This window comes from Gymnoscopelus microlampas (genome assembly GCF_963454915.1).
Source record: "Gymnoscopelus microlampas genome assembly, chromosome: 6".
Taxonomy (NCBI): Eukaryota; Metazoa; Chordata; class Actinopteri; order Myctophiformes; family Myctophidae; genus Gymnoscopelus; species Gymnoscopelus microlampas.
In genome coordinates this window covers 42618118-42637514 of record NC_139943.1, presented here as the reverse complement: position 1 = coordinate 42637514, position 19397 = coordinate 42618118, and the positions used below count along the sequence as shown (strand labels likewise).

General features: G+C 43.2%; 1 protein-coding gene across 7 annotated transcripts in view; it reads right to left on the bottom strand.

Annotated features, from left to right (window-relative positions):
* Positions 1-1634: 1634 nt before the first annotated feature.
* The window catches only part of c2cd5 (C2 calcium dependent domain containing 5), a 32246-nt gene continuing 14483 nt past the window's right edge, over positions 1635-19397 (bottom strand). Inside the window, exons 11-29 of one of the 7 annotated variants that reach the window (XM_084060651.1) lie at positions 15830-15944; positions 15259-15357; positions 14988-15099; positions 14794-14873; positions 14338-14524; positions 13953-14117; positions 13706-13750; positions 13050-13190; positions 12548-12611; positions 12045-12106; positions 11800-11898; positions 11300-11389; positions 11110-11188; positions 10406-10498; positions 7151-7183; positions 6614-6739; positions 5171-5364; positions 4538-4684; positions 1635-4228 (exon numbers count right to left, since the gene is read on the bottom strand). In XM_084060651.1, coding sequence (XP_083916777.1) covers positions 4103-4228; positions 4538-4684; positions 5171-5364; positions 6614-6739; positions 7151-7183; positions 10406-10498; positions 11110-11188; positions 11300-11389; positions 11800-11898; positions 12045-12106; positions 12548-12611; positions 13050-13190; positions 13706-13750; positions 13953-14117; positions 14338-14524; positions 14794-14873; positions 14988-15099; positions 15259-15357; positions 15830-15944 — 2057 coding nt within the window. In that variant the 3' untranslated portion in view covers positions 1635-4102. The remainder of the gene's footprint in view (positions 4229-4537; positions 4685-5170; positions 5365-6613; positions 6740-7150; positions 7184-10405; positions 10499-11109; positions 11189-11299; positions 11390-11799; positions 11899-12044; positions 12107-12547; positions 12612-13049; positions 13191-13705; positions 13751-13952; positions 14118-14337; positions 14525-14793; positions 14874-14987; positions 15100-15258; positions 15358-15829; positions 15945-19397) is intronic. The other 6 variants (XM_084060652.1, XM_084060653.1, XM_084060655.1 and 3 more) reach the window with 6 other exon arrangements.

Below are 19397 nucleotides of genomic sequence, written 5' to 3'. Positions count from 1 at the left end.
GTACAGCGGCACAAGGCTCGGCCAATCCGCGAGGCCCAACGGTTGGCTTGGCCAATCACAATCAGAGAAGCCGCCAAGGTGCATTGCCCTAATATGGCAGGTGTACGTTATCGGGATCACGAGATGCCCTACCGTAACCTTTGTAAAAGTCGCCCGAGATGTATTTTCTGTTGATGCGGAAATATGTACGTTACAAACGCCACAGCGTGTGTGTGTATGGGGGGGGGGGGGGGGGTGGAGACGACGACTTGTTATGGTTAACTTCAATGCGACTTTTTTTTTTTAAATATATAATTTTTTACGGTAACCGGAACAGATTGGTATTTCTGGGCACCTTGATTGATTATAAATCATATATTACGGTAACGGTCAGTTGGTAGCAATGCCAGATGGTGCCACAAGGCGGTGCTGGTGTGTCTTTTTGTTTTTTGTTCGAAATTCAGTGTTCACTGACGTCACTTCTCATCTACCGTACTCTCAGTAATATTGGCGCAGTGTGAAGCATCTGCGCTATGCTCCCTACACAAACTCAAAAATAACCTAGAAGAATGGCTGATATTAGAATACAATTGAGCTTTAGTAGAACACATTTGAACACCTCGGTAGTAGGCTACTCATAGTAGTAGCATAGGCTAATCATGTCATGGTATTTGGTCTATGTGGCAGCGGTGTAAAGTAACTAAGTACATATACTCAAGCACAGTACTAAAGCACTGACCATTTTTTGGCATCCGTAATTTTATTTTGGTATTATTTACCATTTCCCCCAATTTGTTCTATCTTTTAGCAGTAGCCTACTACTACTATTTTGGCAAATACACTCTTGTATTGTACTTTGAAACTGTTATAATGTACTTTTAACCTCAGGACTATTTTGTTAAAGAAACTCTTATATTGTACTTCTGACCTCGTTGTGTTTGGGGGTTTAAAGAACAGTGGGTTAAATATCACTTACCAACAACAAAGCAGCATCCTACTATAATTCTAGTAACCTCTGTCTGTCTGTTTGTAGTGGTAGGTGAAGCTACCCGGTTCTCCTCAGTGGCTGGACCAATTGCTCTGATTTTGTACACAGCCGTTGACCATTACCATCTGAACTTAACTGTGAAGCCCGTTTTTCAATTTCATCAAATCTCAGCTTCTTCTTAGCGTTTTTGTGTAAAACACTGTCGCCATGGTTACGGGGCTGCCCAGCTATTTGACGAACTGCCTCCCGGGTTGCCAGATCATGTGCGCATATCCCCCCACGCATGCGTCGACCGGGTATGGTCTAGTGCTATATAACACTTGTAGACACAAATCCTAATTCAGGTGCCCACTCACTCACGCCCCCTCCCCCCCCCCCCCCCCCCCCCGCCCTGGCCGAATAGCCAGTAGGGCCAGTCATAATAGTTTTTATAAATCTATGCATTTGACCCATGCCAATGCATTTTGAATGCCCTCCAGAGCTGCCGGTGTGACTTCATGTGCAGTGACACTCAGTAGTTGTGGTGAGTGGGAATAGGAGCTAGGAGTTTGGTAAAGGAGGGGGAAGGGGAAGGGTTGCCACCTGGTGGCAAAGAAAGCTATCATGTTTGAAATATGCAGACTGTTGAGAACCATTTAGAAAACATAAGACAACAGGAACAAGGGTGTCATTATTCTGATGTAGTTTACTTAGCAAGCCTCATTAGGCAACCATACAGAATCATGGCAATGCAAGTGGGTCTGCATGCTGCTAGTCACAAAGCAACTGGGTCTAAGTTTATTATATACATTCAAGTTTTATACACAAAGATAGGAAACTGATCACAAACATAAGAGTACCTCTACTCCTCTGACACAATATGAGTCAACATTTCAGGATTTCATTGCACATGCAAAACTGAGCAGTTATGTTTGCCAATATAATTTCATGTTACAAAAATACTAAAATATGATTCTGGAGAACATTTACACAAATACAAATTTTCTTGTGGCACCTACACTAGGAGATGTCATTCTTTCCAGCATTGGACATAGATATTAGAAATTAATGTTTCAGTAGTAAGTGGCCGGGATGCCAGTTATAATAGTGTCATAATTGACAGTTCTGGCTGGCAAAGGAGAATAAATACTAATCTATGTTCACTTTTGTATGTTTTATGGTTCTCCCTTACTGTATGTTAGAATTGAGAAAGAGGAAGAACTGATCCTCTTTCCTTATTACATAGAAGAGGGACAAAAAGATAATGAATATTATCCTATATCCCTGGTACTAGATCCAAAAAGGCAACATTAGACATAGTTAACTTTTCCATGTCATATATTCATGCGACACTCGCCCACTCACTGCAGACATGAGTGGATACAGGCATAGACAATAACCATTTTGGTTAAGTATTACTGATAAGAAAAAGACAATCTTTTCTCATGTCTCTCCTCTCTCTCTGCCCTTGGTTTCCTGTCTATCTACACACTGATCTATCTGAAATAAAGCATAAATGCTAAATTAAAATGTATTAAGTTAAAAATGAATTTCAATACAAGCTACCATTGATCAATTAACTGAACTGTGTGCTATTCCCAAAGAAAAATATCCCACTCTAAAATAATCCCATGTGGAACTGCTCTATTCCATTTTTGGGGTTTTGAATCCACAGCTATTTTCTAGAGTAGTTCCATTGACAATGCAGAGAGATTTTCCATGAATACATACTTTTTGGATTTTAAAAAAATGGATCAGTGCCAATATAAACAGAAATCTGGACGTCCAAAGAATAGCATTAGCTAATGTAAATTCCCCCCTAAAGTCGAGCTGAAAGGATGATCACATCCTTGGTCATATTGTACTTCTATTTAAAAATATATGGCAAAAAGATAAAGTGTAATGACGTGGCTTCCCTGGGGATTTGTGAAGTCATATTGACGATGTCGGTCCTGCCCAAATATGGACGGATGACAGGACGCTGGATTTGAGACTGTGAACGCACGAAATGTGAAAAATATTCACACACATCAAAAATATTCACAATATGTGAAAAATATTTGGGGGCTTATATCCATGGCCTAATTTGGCACGACTCGCCCCCCCTAGATGCCACGCTGTATCTTTTAAAATTAAGATCCAATCATGATTTCTTCCAGTATAACAAAATATGACACGTCATGCTTATGTCAGCAAGTACCAAACAAAGTTTCATTATGTTACAGGCACCAGAGGACAGTGCTGTATGCTGCAGTTGTTCTTCCGTATCCAACATGGAAATATGTTTCTGAAAACTGGCTGTGACATGCACAGCTCTCTGGTCAAAGTTATGTCCTGCAAACCTTTCACTAGAAAATATGTCACGATACAGAAGTAGATACTTACTAAATTTCAATTCAGCTCAACTTTAAGGTTGGATTTTTTTTTTAAATAGCCCAAGCCATGACAAAACAAACAGAAAACACTTGGCGGACTCAGTCATCTCTCAGGCCACTTTAAAAAGGACTGATAAACTCAAATCCATCAGCAACTTCATCTCTATCCATAGGCTGCAAGTCTTAAGAAGTTATCTTGTCCAAGTGAAATCAGTTAGGACAGAGCACCACTGTGTCCTTTTCAGCGCACTCCTTTGAGTTACTCTGTGGCCTAAGGATGGACTGAGTTTATTTATAGCTGCCCTAAAGCTTCAGTAATGGAATGACAATATACAACACGACCTGCAGACAAAAGGATGGCAACACAGCTCTGTGTGAGACCCCACGTGGACGGCAGAATGACATAGGAAGACGTTTAGATGGACCAGGGCTAGTTTGGCTGAGGTGGATTTAACCAAAACATGTTAATACTTTTAATATGACTAAATTGCAACACTTCCATGTTAGTACCACAGCTGCTTCAGGTCAGGTGTGTGTGTGTGTGTGTGTGTGTGTGTGTGTGTGTGTGTGTGTGTGTGTGTGTGTGTGTGTGTGTGTGTGTGTGTGTGTGTGTGTGTGTGTGTGTGTGTGTGTGTGTGTGTGTGTGTTATGAGTGCTGTCTACTTGTTCAAAATGACTTATGTCCCAACCTTTGGAAGTATTCTATGGCAGACCTTCTTATTAAGTCACTCTTATTTGGGCAGCTAGAAGAGTGTATGTCAAGAAAGTGTGTGCTTCAATTTCATGTGGTCCCGTCCATTCCACTGCTGCTCGCCTGTCCGCTGTTGGAGAGAGGGGGCATAGCGTCCTGGTCGTTATCCCTGACAAAGATGACAGGGTCTCCGCTCACATTGATGAGACACTGAGCCTGGAAATGGAATGCGCATGCACACACACACACACACACACACACACACGTCAAGTTTCTGATGCCTTAAACTCAAGTGTTCAAAATTGTCTCATCTCTGATGTCCTAAATTGACTTTAAACAGGTTAATTATCGTAAGCTTCCACCAAATTGAAAGTAAAATATGACTGTCAGTAGATTAAAAGATTTGTGTGCATGTATGTGATATTTTCTTTAATTTATTATTTTGTATAATTGGGTGGTCTGTTGCTGAATTGCTGGTCTGTTGATGAATGCTGCATGTATGTATGTATGTTTGTGGTTGTGTACCTGGTTTTTGTTTGGGTTTTCCATGAACACACATTCCTTCATGCTGTAAGAGACTACGGCGTTGCCACCCAAGGCTGCTACGTGTGCACGCACCATTGCAAACACCTCTGCTATGAACGTGTGGAGGAAACCACTCACACCCCCTTCCTGCCGATAACACACACACACACACACACACACACACACACACACACACACACACACACACACACACACACACAAGGATATTGATATAGTATGAGCACCTTGCATAAGGTGATCTTAGGGCTTATGCTAGGCCGTATGACTTAGGTTACATGATGAAACTTATGGACAAAAACTACAATAATCAACATGGCTTGATCATGTCCCATTTCTCTAAACATCATCTTCAAAATTAAACAATGAACCTCTGCATTAAGTAAGCCTTTATTTACTGACATCAGAAACCTGAATAACAGGTTGATGGAAAGCAACAGAGAGATGGAAACATTGCTTAGCCCTTACAATACTGAGAAACGCAACGAACATGAGAATATAATGTCAACACTGACAACATTGAATGTTGAACACATATCATTCATTAAATATATCAGAGTATATTGGAGTTTAAAAACTACACAACGTGTTATTCTGTGGTCATTTTGTTCCTACCTCCCGCAGAGAGGTTGTCTCTCGGATGAAGAACATGTTAATGATTCCCAGGTATTTAATGATGCGTGTGCCGGGCAGGAAGGACAGAGGTGTCATCTTCACCACAGCGACAGAGCTTCCCGCAAACGAACGGTTGGAGCGCAGCGAGCGTGAGCGGCCCTCGGGTAGTGGACTGCAGCGTTCTGATGACGAGGCTGCAGAGAAAGAGAGTTGGGGTGGAGGGGGGGTGATGGCGTTGGGGATGAGGAAAGAATACCAGGGGGAAAGAAGACAAGGGGGAATGGAGATATCGGAGAAGTTTCACAATAGTATAAAATCCAGCGGAAGCAGTGTTCAGTGTGTAGAATGCAAGGGTCTTTTGCCAAAGCGTCAATGCACATGTGAGTCGATGCCGTTTGCGTTTTTACCGTATGTGTGTGAGTGAGGAAATACTTTGCGTTAGTGTAGATACAGCAGTGAGTTTGCGTGCAACATGGTAGGCCACGTTGATGGTGTAATCACTCGGCATGCGGCCATGCATCTCATGCGATGAAAGCGGACAGAGAGACAGCCACATAGTGTCTGCAGACAGACGGACAGACCTGGGCACAGCTGTGCATAGGCTGATATGTGTGTGAATACAGGTAGGTGCCTGGTGGTCTGATGAAGAAGTGTATGGGCAAAGTGTTTGCAGAACAGTGAGCTCCTGAGAGAAGGTTTTTGAGGAAAACGTGGAAGGACAGAGACAGCTGTGAGCTGGGCTGGGCACATGTACAACAGCAAGAGTGTGAAAGATGATCTGTCCTACTGCAAAAGTAGCTGACGCTTCGAGGAAACCTCCATTAGATTGGTGAGTTCACTTACTGTTTGTGAAAGAGCAGGCATTAGGAATAGTACAACATTCTGACAGCGTCCTCCACCAGTTTTACCGAGATGCTTTGTCAGGGTTACAGAATTTGGATGTTAAATGTTGGAGTTTGTATAGACCTCTAGGAACTAGACAGGTCATTGGGAGGTTAAGGGATGTTTACTCTATTTCGAACCCAACAACACATTCAACAATCCAATCTACATGTAGAAGTAATCCTCTAATGCAGAGGTAAAGAGCAAGGGGTTCCTTCAGACACCGTCACTATTTTGCTGCAACCAAGCTAGCACTTACAGTTGGAAAGGGATCAAAACAAAAACTAAGATCGGATACCGGCCTGAGAAATCAAATTCCATCTACTTCGTCCGTCATCACAGTTACCAGAGCTATGGAGATTTCAGAGCCAAGCTGCTGATTGGAGATCCCTCTGAGGGGCGGGGCTTCAACTTTCACACTCTAGCCAATAAGCCAGTGCATTTTTTAAGGATGCTCCGCCCCCCAGCGGCATGCAGGGGAGGGGTGTGTGTGTGTGTCCGTGTCTGTGTGCGTGTGTGGGGGTTTGAGCGTGTTGTTGCCATGTCAGTGAGGATGTTCACCGAAGTGCGCTAGTGTCCTCCTACTTGTCTTAACTGATCCCCGTCTTATGGTGTGAGCTTTCAGCCTAAGTAGCTCTAGCCAGGTGCTGCATCTGTCTGCAAAGGAACCGTAATCAACGGAAGGAGCTGGAGAGAACACACACACACACGACACAAAACACAGCACACCGACACAGGCATACGCACACAAATCCACCACGCACACCACACACACACACACACGCACACACACACACACACACACACACACACACACACACACACACACACACGGAGACAAGACAAGTGGAAAAAACACATACACACACACACACACACACAAAAACAAAAGACGACGAACGACAACAAACAAACAAGAAGAACAGAAAGAAAGAAAAACATAAGAGGATGAGGTAAGGGAGTGATACAACACACGGTCACTCCGAGACAAAAGGATGAGAAATCAAAACAACAGGGCAGTGTTGTAGTCATGGTGGCAGGGAGGTGGTGGGACGAGGGGAGGGGGGAGATGGGAGACGAGTGCGAGAAGGTGCTTACCTCTGGATGAAATGTTGGCACTCTCCGGAATACCTGCCAACATATGCACGCACACACACACAAATCAACATCATCCACTGCTGTACTACTATACTAGCATTAACATCTGCACAAGAGTACAACTGCAACACTATTCTATCTGCTCACATCCTATGGACCTATTATCCATTCTATAAATCCAAGCTGTCTACACTAAAAAAGACTATCTAGAGCTGGGATATATCAGGACTAGCATTTTCAGGATACTTGTGGACCAAACTACGATATTGTCACCATGTTGTTGACATAATCAGTAATGTACTTCTGTGTTATATGGTGTTTTGTACTGCGGTCCTCAACTAAATAAATTCGTATCAGACCAATAATCACAGGAATTTGTCAACTAATTGATTAGTATTATTTAATCAACAAATCTGTAAAATTGTGTTTGGAGCATAAAATCAAACAGAGACCAGGCTTTCCAGGTTGGTGAGGTTGAGAACTGAATATTCTTATGTTGAATTCACAATGGCTACTGGCTACTCAAAGTTATAGACTGTCAGAATTAATGGATTATATCTAGAGTTTAAAATTGTGAATGGAAAAAAGCATAACATCGATTAATCAAATTAATCTTTGGTCAACTAAGACCAAACCAACCGATTAATCGATTAATCAACAATGAGGGGACAGCACTAGTATTTTGTAAGTCTGACTGAAATCAGAGTCATATTCAAATCAGAATAACAAAGGTGGCAAGAGAGACAGAGAGGATATGAGCTTGGAAATGTAATTTCCCATCAATCATTGAAAGATCCAATGAAGTAGGACAAAAAAAATAAAAAATACTAGGGGCACTCAAGTTACTTTTCCGATGTTCTGAGGTATGAGAGTGAAAAGTGCTACTAATCCTATCCATTCCTTCCACATAGTCATCTCAACTCGTCTCAAACATCGGTGACACAAGACCAGCAGTTCTCAAATGGGCTCTGGGGACACAAAGGAGCTCCATGAGAAGATTTGAACTGGGCTCCCACCAGTAAAATATGAGTTTTATTTCACTAACAGAGAAAAAAAGAGGCTGGTGCAAAAAGCATGGCCAAGACGGTTAGTTCGCTTAAGCACAGCTCACACTACAAGGTAATCGGGGAGAGTTTGGGTAGGGAACGCCTGTATCAACAATCGGAAGTTCGAGCCTGATCGGTAGCAATTATCTGTCAAGATTATCCTGTAGTGTGAGGGGATTGGATCAATGATCCAATCATCAGCCTCGTAATTTACTCACATACCAGTACGTTAATTTTCAACTTATGTTTGATATTTGTCCGAGTGGGAAGGCGGGAGTGGCGTCGACTGGGAGAGAGAAAGTCTACAAGGAGACAGATCTGAAATGAATGAGAGGACTTTTGACATGGGACAGGTCAAAGCAACCTGTGGTGCATTGGACAGCTGAGGCTTGTCGATATGTGGCACGAACACGAATGATGATGAGAATCTTATCAGATTATCCTGTAGTGTGTGATGCAACCATATTTCTTGTAGTGTGTGATGCAACCGGATTTCTAAGTCATAGAAAGATTTAAGGTCATTTAAAATTGAGGTGCAAAAGCTCCAAAATGTGTCAGTTTCCATGCCATCAAACTTATCCACAATGGGAGTTTTTGATCAAGAATAGATGAAAATCTTTCTTCCTACTAATATTTAATTCGTCAGAAGTTAAAACAGCAAGAAAGAAAATAAAGTGGATCTGAGTTGTGCAGGGTTATTTGGCCACCACCGTGGAGACTGCCGTTTGATTTCTCCATGGTGCCTCTGGCATGGCCGGTGGGTGCTTCAACCAATACAATTAGCTGTGTTTGCTGGTCTGAAGCTGGCGGTTGATTTTATTCTCGTCTCTGCACTAGCAACTTCTATTGGTTGGTCAGGGCACCTGTTCGGTGGGTAGCGGAGCAGGGCACCGGTTCGGTGTTCTTCCACATTCGTTACACTCTCCCGGTTACACTCCCCTGGCGAAAATAACTGGATACCATGTGTATGGTTTTGTACATCGTCCCCAGGATGTATTGGGGATTAGAAGGGACCTGCAGTGTAGCATAGTGCATTGTTCATGGGGAACTGGCAGAGCGAATCAATTTTAAAAAAATCACACCCAGTGTGAAGTGGGCGGTGTGTGGTCATCACAACATGACTCACTTTAAAAAAAGGATGACTTTTTTTAAAGTCCATACTGCTATTCATAGGGCTGCACATGTGTCATGTGTTTCGTTAGCCAATCACAGTCCTGAATTTGCAAAGTCAGCCAATCACATTACAGTTAGTGGTGATGACACTAGCTGTAATGTGATTGGCTGATATGAAAAAAGTATCGATTTGCATTAACAATGGAAGGGTTAGGGGGTACACAATTTTTTTGGTCGGTGTCCAAAACTCACTTATAGGGGGCGGCTACACCGCCCCAAAAAAAAAATCACACCCAGTGTGAAGTGAGCGGTGCTATTTATGAGCGAAGTTAATGTGTCTCGCTAGCCAATCAGCGGTGCTATTTAAAAAGAAGCTCACTTTTTAAAAAAAGTAGTTTTTTTGAAGTGAGGGGTGATATTTATAGTTATTAATTTCATCATGCGTCTCGCTAGCCAATCACAGTACTGAGCAAAGGGTCTGAATACCAATCAGCCAATCACAGTACAGCGAAAGACAAATTTTCACGACGGAAAGAAACGGATGGGTCCCAAACCCACTTATAGGACACTTATAGGACAACACCGCTCAAAAAGAAAAAAAAAACATGCCCGACAACAGTGCAAATTGGCATATGATTTGCCCATATATGGACTGGATATGCCCAACATCAGCACAAATCGACAAATACGATGCTGGCAGCTAGGCTGTCGGGCATGAACTTTTTGAGAAACAATGATTCCTCCGTGACATGCCCAAGTTTGAGAACCTTTGGTCTGGATAATGTCACTATGACCTACACACAATAAAACATTGAGTGTTAATTTGACTCACACATGGTATTTCAGAGTCAGAATTTCACTATGCATTCACTACTTCAGCTATACATTACACACAGCACTACAAGATAATGGCTATTTCTTTACCTGCTCGCGGTACCATTAGGAGGTGATTATGGCAGATTTTTGCAGCCGGGGTGAGTAAAGAGACTGTACCTGAGGTGTTAGTAACACTTCCTGTTAATAAAGGACAGGACATAGGGCAGAACTGATGGGAGGAGGGAGTGGAGGGGGATCAAAAAAAGACTTGAAAGGGTACCTGAGATTTTGGCTGTCTGTTGGTTGTTGGCAGATGTTGAATCGGCACAAAGCTCCAAGGGAAATTGCAGCTGGTCCTCAGTCTCTCCGCCTCCTGAAACATACACAGGTTGGTTACAATCCCTCACTTCATACTCATACCATGATAGCATGATGATCACTGAGTAACTAGATAATCAAGTCATTGGAGGATGTTTTTTGCGAAACATTTTTTTTTATATTACTCCTACAGATTTTGTCCAAACATCACGCAAAACGGTACACAGTATCTCTATAGTCATGTGATGAACACAGACTTTCTAGTTGCTTAGAAAAAGAACGGCAGAAGGGTATGAGTCACAAACTTCTTCCAAGGCGAGCAGTTATATTTTCTATCAGCAATGAAGTGTAGGCTACTTATTAAAATAAACAGATTTTTTTCCTGCTGCGCGTCCATGTATGAAACCACTCACATAGTACGCGCGTTGTGAACTCACGTTGTGAACTCAACTATGTAGACGCGCATCTTAATCTGAATAATGCGCTCTTTAAATAGAGATATACTGAGCCAGACTGCGCTGTACTTAAGACCAGGTCTGAGCTGGTCTAAGGTGCAATTACTTTCTGACTTTTCTCACTCTCCCTAAGATAGCAATGCCCCTCACTACACCTCATTTACAGGCACCATGTTTAAGATATAGCCCTGAATGTCTTAAACAAACTGACCTTTGTTTAGTATCCTGTCTACCAGCTTCTCCTGACACTGGTCTTTATCATAACTCATTGCTACGGCAGTCACCGCAACCTGGGAGAGAGGGAGAGAGACAGAGAGTGAGATTTATGGCAGGGCAGGGGGAGTGGATGAAACTTGAAGGAGTGCCACTATTTCCAATGCAAGTGTGTTTGTGTGTACAACCTGTATGAGTTCATCTTCTGGCACTGCTACGGCGAAGTTGAGATGACAGAGACAGCAAGGGACCATGGAGCGCAGCTTGAAGTACAAACTCTGGAACAGACAAAACACATGGCACTGCAGTCTGATCCATCTAAAGGCAGATCATAATATAAGCCTAATGTCTTTGTCCGCAGGATGTTTTCTAGTGTGGACACACACACACATACATGTACATGTTCATCTGGGGCAACACAATGAATCAAAAACAATTCAGGTATGTACAGTATTTTCAACCCATCAGTACAATTTATGTAGCTCTGAGAAAAAAGTAAATACACCTGATGAAATCCTTAGTAATTTTCAATAGTTCAACTTTTTGTGCAGTTGTAATACACAATTCCAATGTCTAGCAAAAATACTGTGATATGCCCTTTTCATCCCTAATATTGTACTCTTTGTATGTCCTGACCACCTCGCCCATACAACATTAATACTGGTTGGCCATCCTGGAAGTGGCTCACCTTTAGCAGGTTCTCACACAGGTCAGTGAAGATCTTGTTCAGGCCTTGATTGGTAAGACTGGCATTACTCAGCCTAAACACCCGCACTGATGTAAACATCTGAAATACAGTGACCGTTCAGTTACCAGAGAACATTACACACAAGACAATGAAGCGTAGTTTTGATGGAGAAAGAAAAACAGTACTGGTTGGAATAATGGGATGATGGTTGGACAACGTGTATTCATATTCTGTGCAAGAGTGACCTGTAATCCTGTGGTCCAGTTATAAATCCCAGGCATGATTTCAGTGTTACAGCTGTAGAAGCCTGCAGGGGCACGGAGAGAAGAGGAGGAATAATTACATTAACCCATTAAAACCGGGAGAGCACCTGTGTAACCACTTTTACCATATTTTAATATGTTGGCTATTAAAACATAGCAGATATACAAGCTCATAGCGCGTCACTTCCTGCCGCACTATGAGCTTGTAAATCTGCAATTAAAAAAAAAATCTTGAACAAACATTTTTAACTCAAATCTTTGTTTCTGGGGGTCCCTGGAAAAAAAAAATTGAGATGGGGGTCCGCACCCGCAGCCAAATACATATAATTTTGGGGGTCACTGATAGCAACATAAGTTTTTCAGAAAACTGTTAGGATTTAGAAGACAGAATCAGCCTCAGGTTTTAATGGGTTGATTAGCCAGCTGCTCTGGTTCAGTAGACAGTTGATTGTTTGAGTGCAGTGTCCTGATAGGAAGGTAGATACCAGAGGGTGCGGGAGCATCCGTCAGCAGAGAGTGGATGTCCTCCACAGCGTCTGTGTCGTCAATCTGCAGATACGAAAAGCAAAGCGATTGGAAATGTGATGCGCTTTTATGTGGATTTAAAATAAGTATTACTGTCCTGCCACAGACCATTTTTATATACACTTGCCATTTTAACTTCTTAACTTCTTCTAACTTTTTTGCCCTATGAACTTCTTGGAGGCTATTGTGTTCCAATGATGCAAACTGTATGAATATTGCCTTATAGACGTGTTGGAGAAAGAGAACCGTAAAACGTCTGTGGCTGAATGTTGTCTATTGCCCCCTTCAAGACAATGATGGAATTCATTGCTCAACTCTAAGCAGCAGCACTACTGCCTTACCTGAACCCTTACTCAAACCTTATTAAACCAAATTTGATTCTAACCTTAAAATAGCCCCGGAAACATGTGGATATTGTTTCATTCTAATCTTTCACAGAAACAGCACACACATATACTGCACCTCAAGCACAAAGGCATCCTTCTTGCCGTGGGAGAGGTCCAGTTCTGACAGCTCATCGGAGCTCTCCGAGTGTGAGCGGAACAGTCTGGTGCGCTGTCTGGGCTCGGGGATGGGAGAGCCCACCGCCTCTTCTGTCGGCTCCTGCAGGAAGTGAGGGACACAAGCAGCTGAGGACTGGATAAATACAGGAAGCCCACAACACTACCCTCTTCACGCACACATCTGCATCCTCTGTCTGGCCGGACTGAACGGCCATTAAACACATCACCTTATCAGGTGCCCAAAAAGGAAGTTCCCCGAAAACGGTGACACCATTGGCCACAAACCAATTGTTAATTTGAAGATGGATCTGGAATGGGTAAACAGCTGAGAGAACGCACACACCATGACAATATACACATGTGAGGGTGAGATGGTTGTATTACAGGGATTAGAACACAGACAGAAGGCTTTGAATTAGGATTGTGTGTTGGTGGGTTTGCTGTTCGACAGATGAATCTGTGGTGGGTTGCACTCATTGTCCCATTTTCACTTGTTCGCCCCACATTGAGCTGTGTTATGAACAGTGTAGTCAGTGTAGAAATGTGATTAATAAGAGTGGACGAAGGAGTCATGCGTGGCTGTGCCTCACAGCCGAACCCAGTCATGCTCAGTACCATGTTTATGCCGCGGAACACGTCGGGGTCCAAGGCAAATATTTTCTTTATTGGAAGGGGGGAGAAGAGGGAGAGATTCATCACGACGTGTACACAGCACATCGTGTGTATAAAAGAACACTTCAACAGAAGATAGATGGCTCAATTGTTAAAATCATATTGTGCGTGGTCCTCCTTCTCAGTTAAAATTCTAGGAGAGGAAGGCATGTGTGGTGTCTGAATGGCAGCCAGAGATAGTGACTCTCACCGGTGGGTTGATGTGGTACAGCTCTTTGTTCTTGGCGATGGTGTCATTGATACGTTTCTGGATGGTGGAGATGTGCTGCTCACTGGCCATGTCACCAGGAGTTTTGCCTGCAATCTGGATCCCTCCTGGTGCAGGCAAGGCTGTCAGATACACACCTGTAGCAGACTAAACACACACACACACACACACACACACACACACACACACACACACAGTATGAAAAGCATCTATTACAGACTTCCCAATTGCAGTGAGCTGTTGAAGTGTCCTTAAGCAGGATATTGGACCCTAACCTTCACCCACTCTATCTAAAAACATTTGCCATGTTAACAAAATGCATGAATCTAACATCCCTATGACAGCACAATACAACACATTAACTCACAGCAAGGCCCAGCAGCATGTTCTCTCCGATGCTGATCTGGATACGGAGTCCGAACAGAGCGTTCATGCACCGCAACTTCAGTTTGTTCATCAGCTGCGTGTGCAGCTCGTACTCCATGAAGGGCAACAGGTTGGAGATGGCAGTGGCATTAACCTCTCCCTGGGCCTTCTTCTTTAAACGGCACAGTCTGGGAGACAACACACACAGATTTCAGTGCAGTGCCAAAGAAGAAGATACAGACCCAGTATTTTGTGCATTAAAAAAAAAACGTTTTATGCCTATGTTATTATATATAAATATTAAGCTGTTGAAATGTGTCCTCATTTACAGGAAAATGTTATAGAGAATAAGTGTAATCATAAGTGATTACACATTTATTATTTAGAGTGTTTTATTATCGCACACGAAACTGAAATGAATGTAACCAAGTCTTTACGCGTTGTTTGAATATCTCACCTGGCCTGGATGAGGCAGCCTTTCCCTGTGACAGCTGCTTCTTGTGGCAAGTCAATGGTTGTGAACAGCACATCAGGAACCTTTCACAGAGAAATGTACACTTTATTAACCTAAATGAATGTGCCAAATGTATATTCACAGAAGTTTCGATAGCCTGTATGTGAGAACATCACGTGCGTGTGTGTGTGTGTGACCTTCTGTCTTCGGCAGTGGTAGCAGTAGGTGAGCTGGGCGGGAAACGGCATGTTGAGCTCGTCGTATGGAATGTGACAAAACCCACAGGAGGGAGGAGACGGATCCTCAAACCTGGAAGAACACACAGAGACTAGTATCGGCCCTTGCTGCACATCATCAGCCAGACATACGTCCACTTAAGGATTGCCACTGAATAAAACACCAAAGGTGGGATTGCGTTCAAAATGTATTTATACACACACAAACACACACACACACACACACACACACCTATTATCGCTGCTCCCAATATCCAGACAACCTTCACGCATGTACCGAGGATTCAAGATGGCTGCTGTGCCCGCTGCCGACAGGATGCACACCTCCTCGCTGTGTAGAGGATGAGAAGAGGAAGAGAAACGGAGATAAAAATGGTGAGAGAAGAAGGAGAGAGGTCTATGGCATTTAAGTCAAGTTCATTGAAATGGGTCTAGTCCTTTTCAGTGTAAAAACAAGGGTGCTTGGGTGGCGCAGTGGTTAAGTGCCTGCCCACCACCACAGAGGTTGTGAGTTCGAATACACCGTAGTTTGTCGATACGAACACAATTGGCCTGTGTTCGGGGTAGGGCAGCCAGACGGGGAGGGTGATATTTGTCACCGCAAGTACTCCTACGGGCTGGGGCGTAGGTCAGCAGGGAGGTGTAGGCTCTACATCCTCCCGGTGGGGGCTCCTCACTGGCAGGTGAGTCAGTAGCATACAGCAGCAGTGACAAAACACAAATGTGTGTGGGGAGGAATCAATTGGCAAAATGACTAAATTGGGGATACAATATTTTGTGTGTGTGTGTGTGTGTACACATACCAGATACTGGTGCTCTCGCTGTATCCCACCACAGCATGGCATCCCAGGGCTTTGGCATGAGATTTAATCTCCTGGCGAATTTCCTCCCACCATGCATCCCGAGTTTCTGGCTCGTCTGAAACACACACGACACTGTGTCAAACGTGTTCTCATCTCATCTCTCTGATTGGCTCCCACATCTGACTGAAAATAAGCTGATTAAAAACTAACTGACATGATAAACTGACAGCATTATAAACTATTTCTGACACAAGAAGTAGTGCTGACTATGTGGAAAACTCTCCTACACAACTGACAGAGTGGTGTACTGATCTAGCTGCCTTGACTTACCAGCAAATACACAAAACATACGTTTTGTTGTTTGCTGGTGATTATAGTGCATCATAGCAAGCCAAAACCACTTAACCAATTATCAGCTTGTAAATAAAACAACATGATAATGGGAAAAGAGTTGACTTAAAACAATGGTAATGATGAAGGCAAAGTCAGTGGTTAGGTTAGTGTGCATTTGTTTTTATTGGCATTCCGCATGTGCATGTTAATCACCAGCCCAAACGGATTCTCCTTCATTATTGAAAGTCTCCTCTCCTTGTCTCCTTTCCTTACATCACTGTAGCCCCCTATCGGGCATGTAACAATCAGGGTGTAAAATGGATGTCAGCCAACAGACAAATGGTTCTGAATACAACTGCGGCTGGAAGGATACTAGGCCACTCTAATGACAAAGGTCAACATTTGGAGGTCCTGTTCTGAGAATCTGGTAGCTTGTTAAAATAGTGACAGCGACTGAACAACTTTTATGTATGTTTTCAGCCCGGTTGAAGAGACAAGGAACTAAGAGGCCGTTTTATAGTTGGTTGGTAATCAGCCTTCATCAAAGTCATGGACATACTCGTGAAGGCTAAAACATGGGCGTGTCTCAATATTCGAACGAGGCTCTGTTCCAAAATGCCACCTATGTCTGATTTTAGACTGGTTGCAAGATCCTGGTTGAGTCAAATCCTTACAAAGGCTATTATTTTGTATTTTCATTCGCTCAGTCGTGCTGCATCAGTGCGTAGAGAAGATTGTGAGGAGGAAGCTACACTAGAGTATTGAGCTGCATCCCATGTTTCTCCAAGAAGGCCACATGCTGGCAGAGCCACAGACAGACAGACAGACAGACAAAGAGAGAGAGAGAGAAAGACAGAGAAATTGGGCTGTTTTTGAGAGAGGGAGGGGTGGATGAGGAGAGGGGAATTAAAAAAACTGTAAACATGAGTAATAATGGTCAGGCGTATTAAAGACCCACCATGGATGAGCTCCTTTGAAAAAACAGAAGTGGCATGTCACACAGGGCAGGCACAGGCACACAGACGTGCACACTCATGACTACGTGCATACTCATTGACAGAGAAGGGCCATACTCATTCGCCCCAGAGTCCATAGGGCTTTGTTAATAATAATAATAATAATAATAATAATAATAATAATAAACCTTATTTATGAAGCACTTTTCAAAACAAAGTTACAAAGTGCTTTGTTTAGGTTTTTAAATTGCAGAGTACCACCGTGATAATGCACCCAATCACATATTTCCTCCACCATGCTCCACCTTCTTCTCTGTCTCTCTCTCCCTCCAGTATGAATACAGCCTGGTGAGTCAGGGATGTACATGTACACTAGGGTTGGGCGATCTGGCGGTAAAACCGTATACCTTGCTTTTGTTTCAAAACCGTCATAATATAATACAATGCAAAACCCTTAGGTTCTTTACGGTAGAACCTATGGCAAGTCTAGAGCCATGCTTCTAGAGCCCATGCTTCAGTTTCACTAACAGCAGCAGATCACCAACAATTAGCAACATTAGCATTACTGAGAGATGCGATGTGAAGTTTAAAATGGATTAAACTATGATACATATTCATATGTCAGTTGTATTTAAAAAGGACAGTCTTATTTCCATTGTGGATTACATTTGTATCTTTGATCGGAGACATAATAGATGGGTAAAGTACAACATGGTTCAACCTGTTGCAGTAGTATCCACAAGTTGCTAAATACAGTGTCTGGATGAAGAAAACATACATAGACATTATATGCATCGAATGCTTTCTTCTATGAAATCAACACTGAAGAAGACTTTTGGAAGGAAAATGTCAGGTCCGTGACTCTCGTCAATGCGATCGTTAACAGACATGTCACATGTTAAAACACCCGGTGAAGTATTCCTTCAATCACCCAACTCTAATGTACACCAGTCTCTCTCCCTCCAGTATAAATACGGCCCGTGAGTCAGATATGTACAGTACATGCCTGGTCAGTGTGGCTCTTCTTGCAAGAGCGTAAACCTCCTCTGGTCTAGGCAGGTTTGGAGTGGACCACGATGCAGATTTTTGGAGGGTGAAGCGTTTAGGGACAGCACTTGGGTGGGGGGCAGCAAGTGTCAGTTGAGAGCTGCAGCTCAGGTGGGGGTAGAGTTTAGAGGAGTCTGCAAGCAGGATTGGGCGGGAGGTACACAGCAGCGCATGCTCCACTTCAGCTCAGCACATCGCTCACGCACACATGGATCAGCAAGAGGAGAATGGCAGCTCACTGAATCGAACAATTTTCAGCGATTAAGCCAAGCGTCACGTCGATTAGTGGATGTACTGCCACGAGGGCTGAGAAAGAAAAAGCCCTGCTCACTTGTTTGCATGATATCTGCTTACTGTGTATGACCCCCCAACCCCCATTTCACTGAGCTGCCGTCTCTTCTGTGAGGATGAGAGCAGTAAAAACAAAACAAACCCCCTAAAAAAAAAAACAGGGAAGGGGGGGGGGAAATACCTGCGGTGACACTATTCCAGTCTAGCAGTTTGTATGAAAGCGTGTTACCCAAGGCTGGGCCAGAACACACCGTTAGTACAGAGAAGAGAGAAGAAGAGAGCAAAGAAAAGAACAGACAGACTAACAAACTAGCACAACGCGACAGGACGACAGCACTCATACAGTACGGTCACTATGCAAAGCCAGTCAGGCCTACTGACTGGAATCTCAAATTTAAGAAAAAAGAAACAAACAGAAAGGAAAGGGAAAGAGAAGAAAAAGAGATGAGAACAAAGAAAATAAATTATACAGGCTTTAAGAAAAACTGAGTGAGGAAAAAAAGCTATATACTACTAAGGGGGATAGAGGGAGCATGCATGAGTCTACACTCATGTTATTCTATGGCTGACAAAATCAATGCAAGACAGCGACAAGGAGCAGGGCTCTTCTCAGGTTGGGGTGTGAGCCAAACCTGCCATTTGGCATTAGGGAGTGACAACTATGCAAGAAAGACAAGAGTGTATGGGTTAAAAGAAGGCAGCAGAGGTCCTTTTTTGATCAAAATCCATGGATTTCAGGGAGAAGAATGGCGCAAAGAGAACTGATTCTCAGTGGCCATCACTGTTCGTACCTGAAAAAAACCCTGCTCATTTTAACCCAGCCCACATCCATCACCACTACCCCTTCACGGCATTCTCCATACAGTATGGTCTCAGAGGATGAAAACCTATCAATGGGTGCTTTTTTCTGTTGTCCATGTATGGGGGAGGGGGGGCGTTGT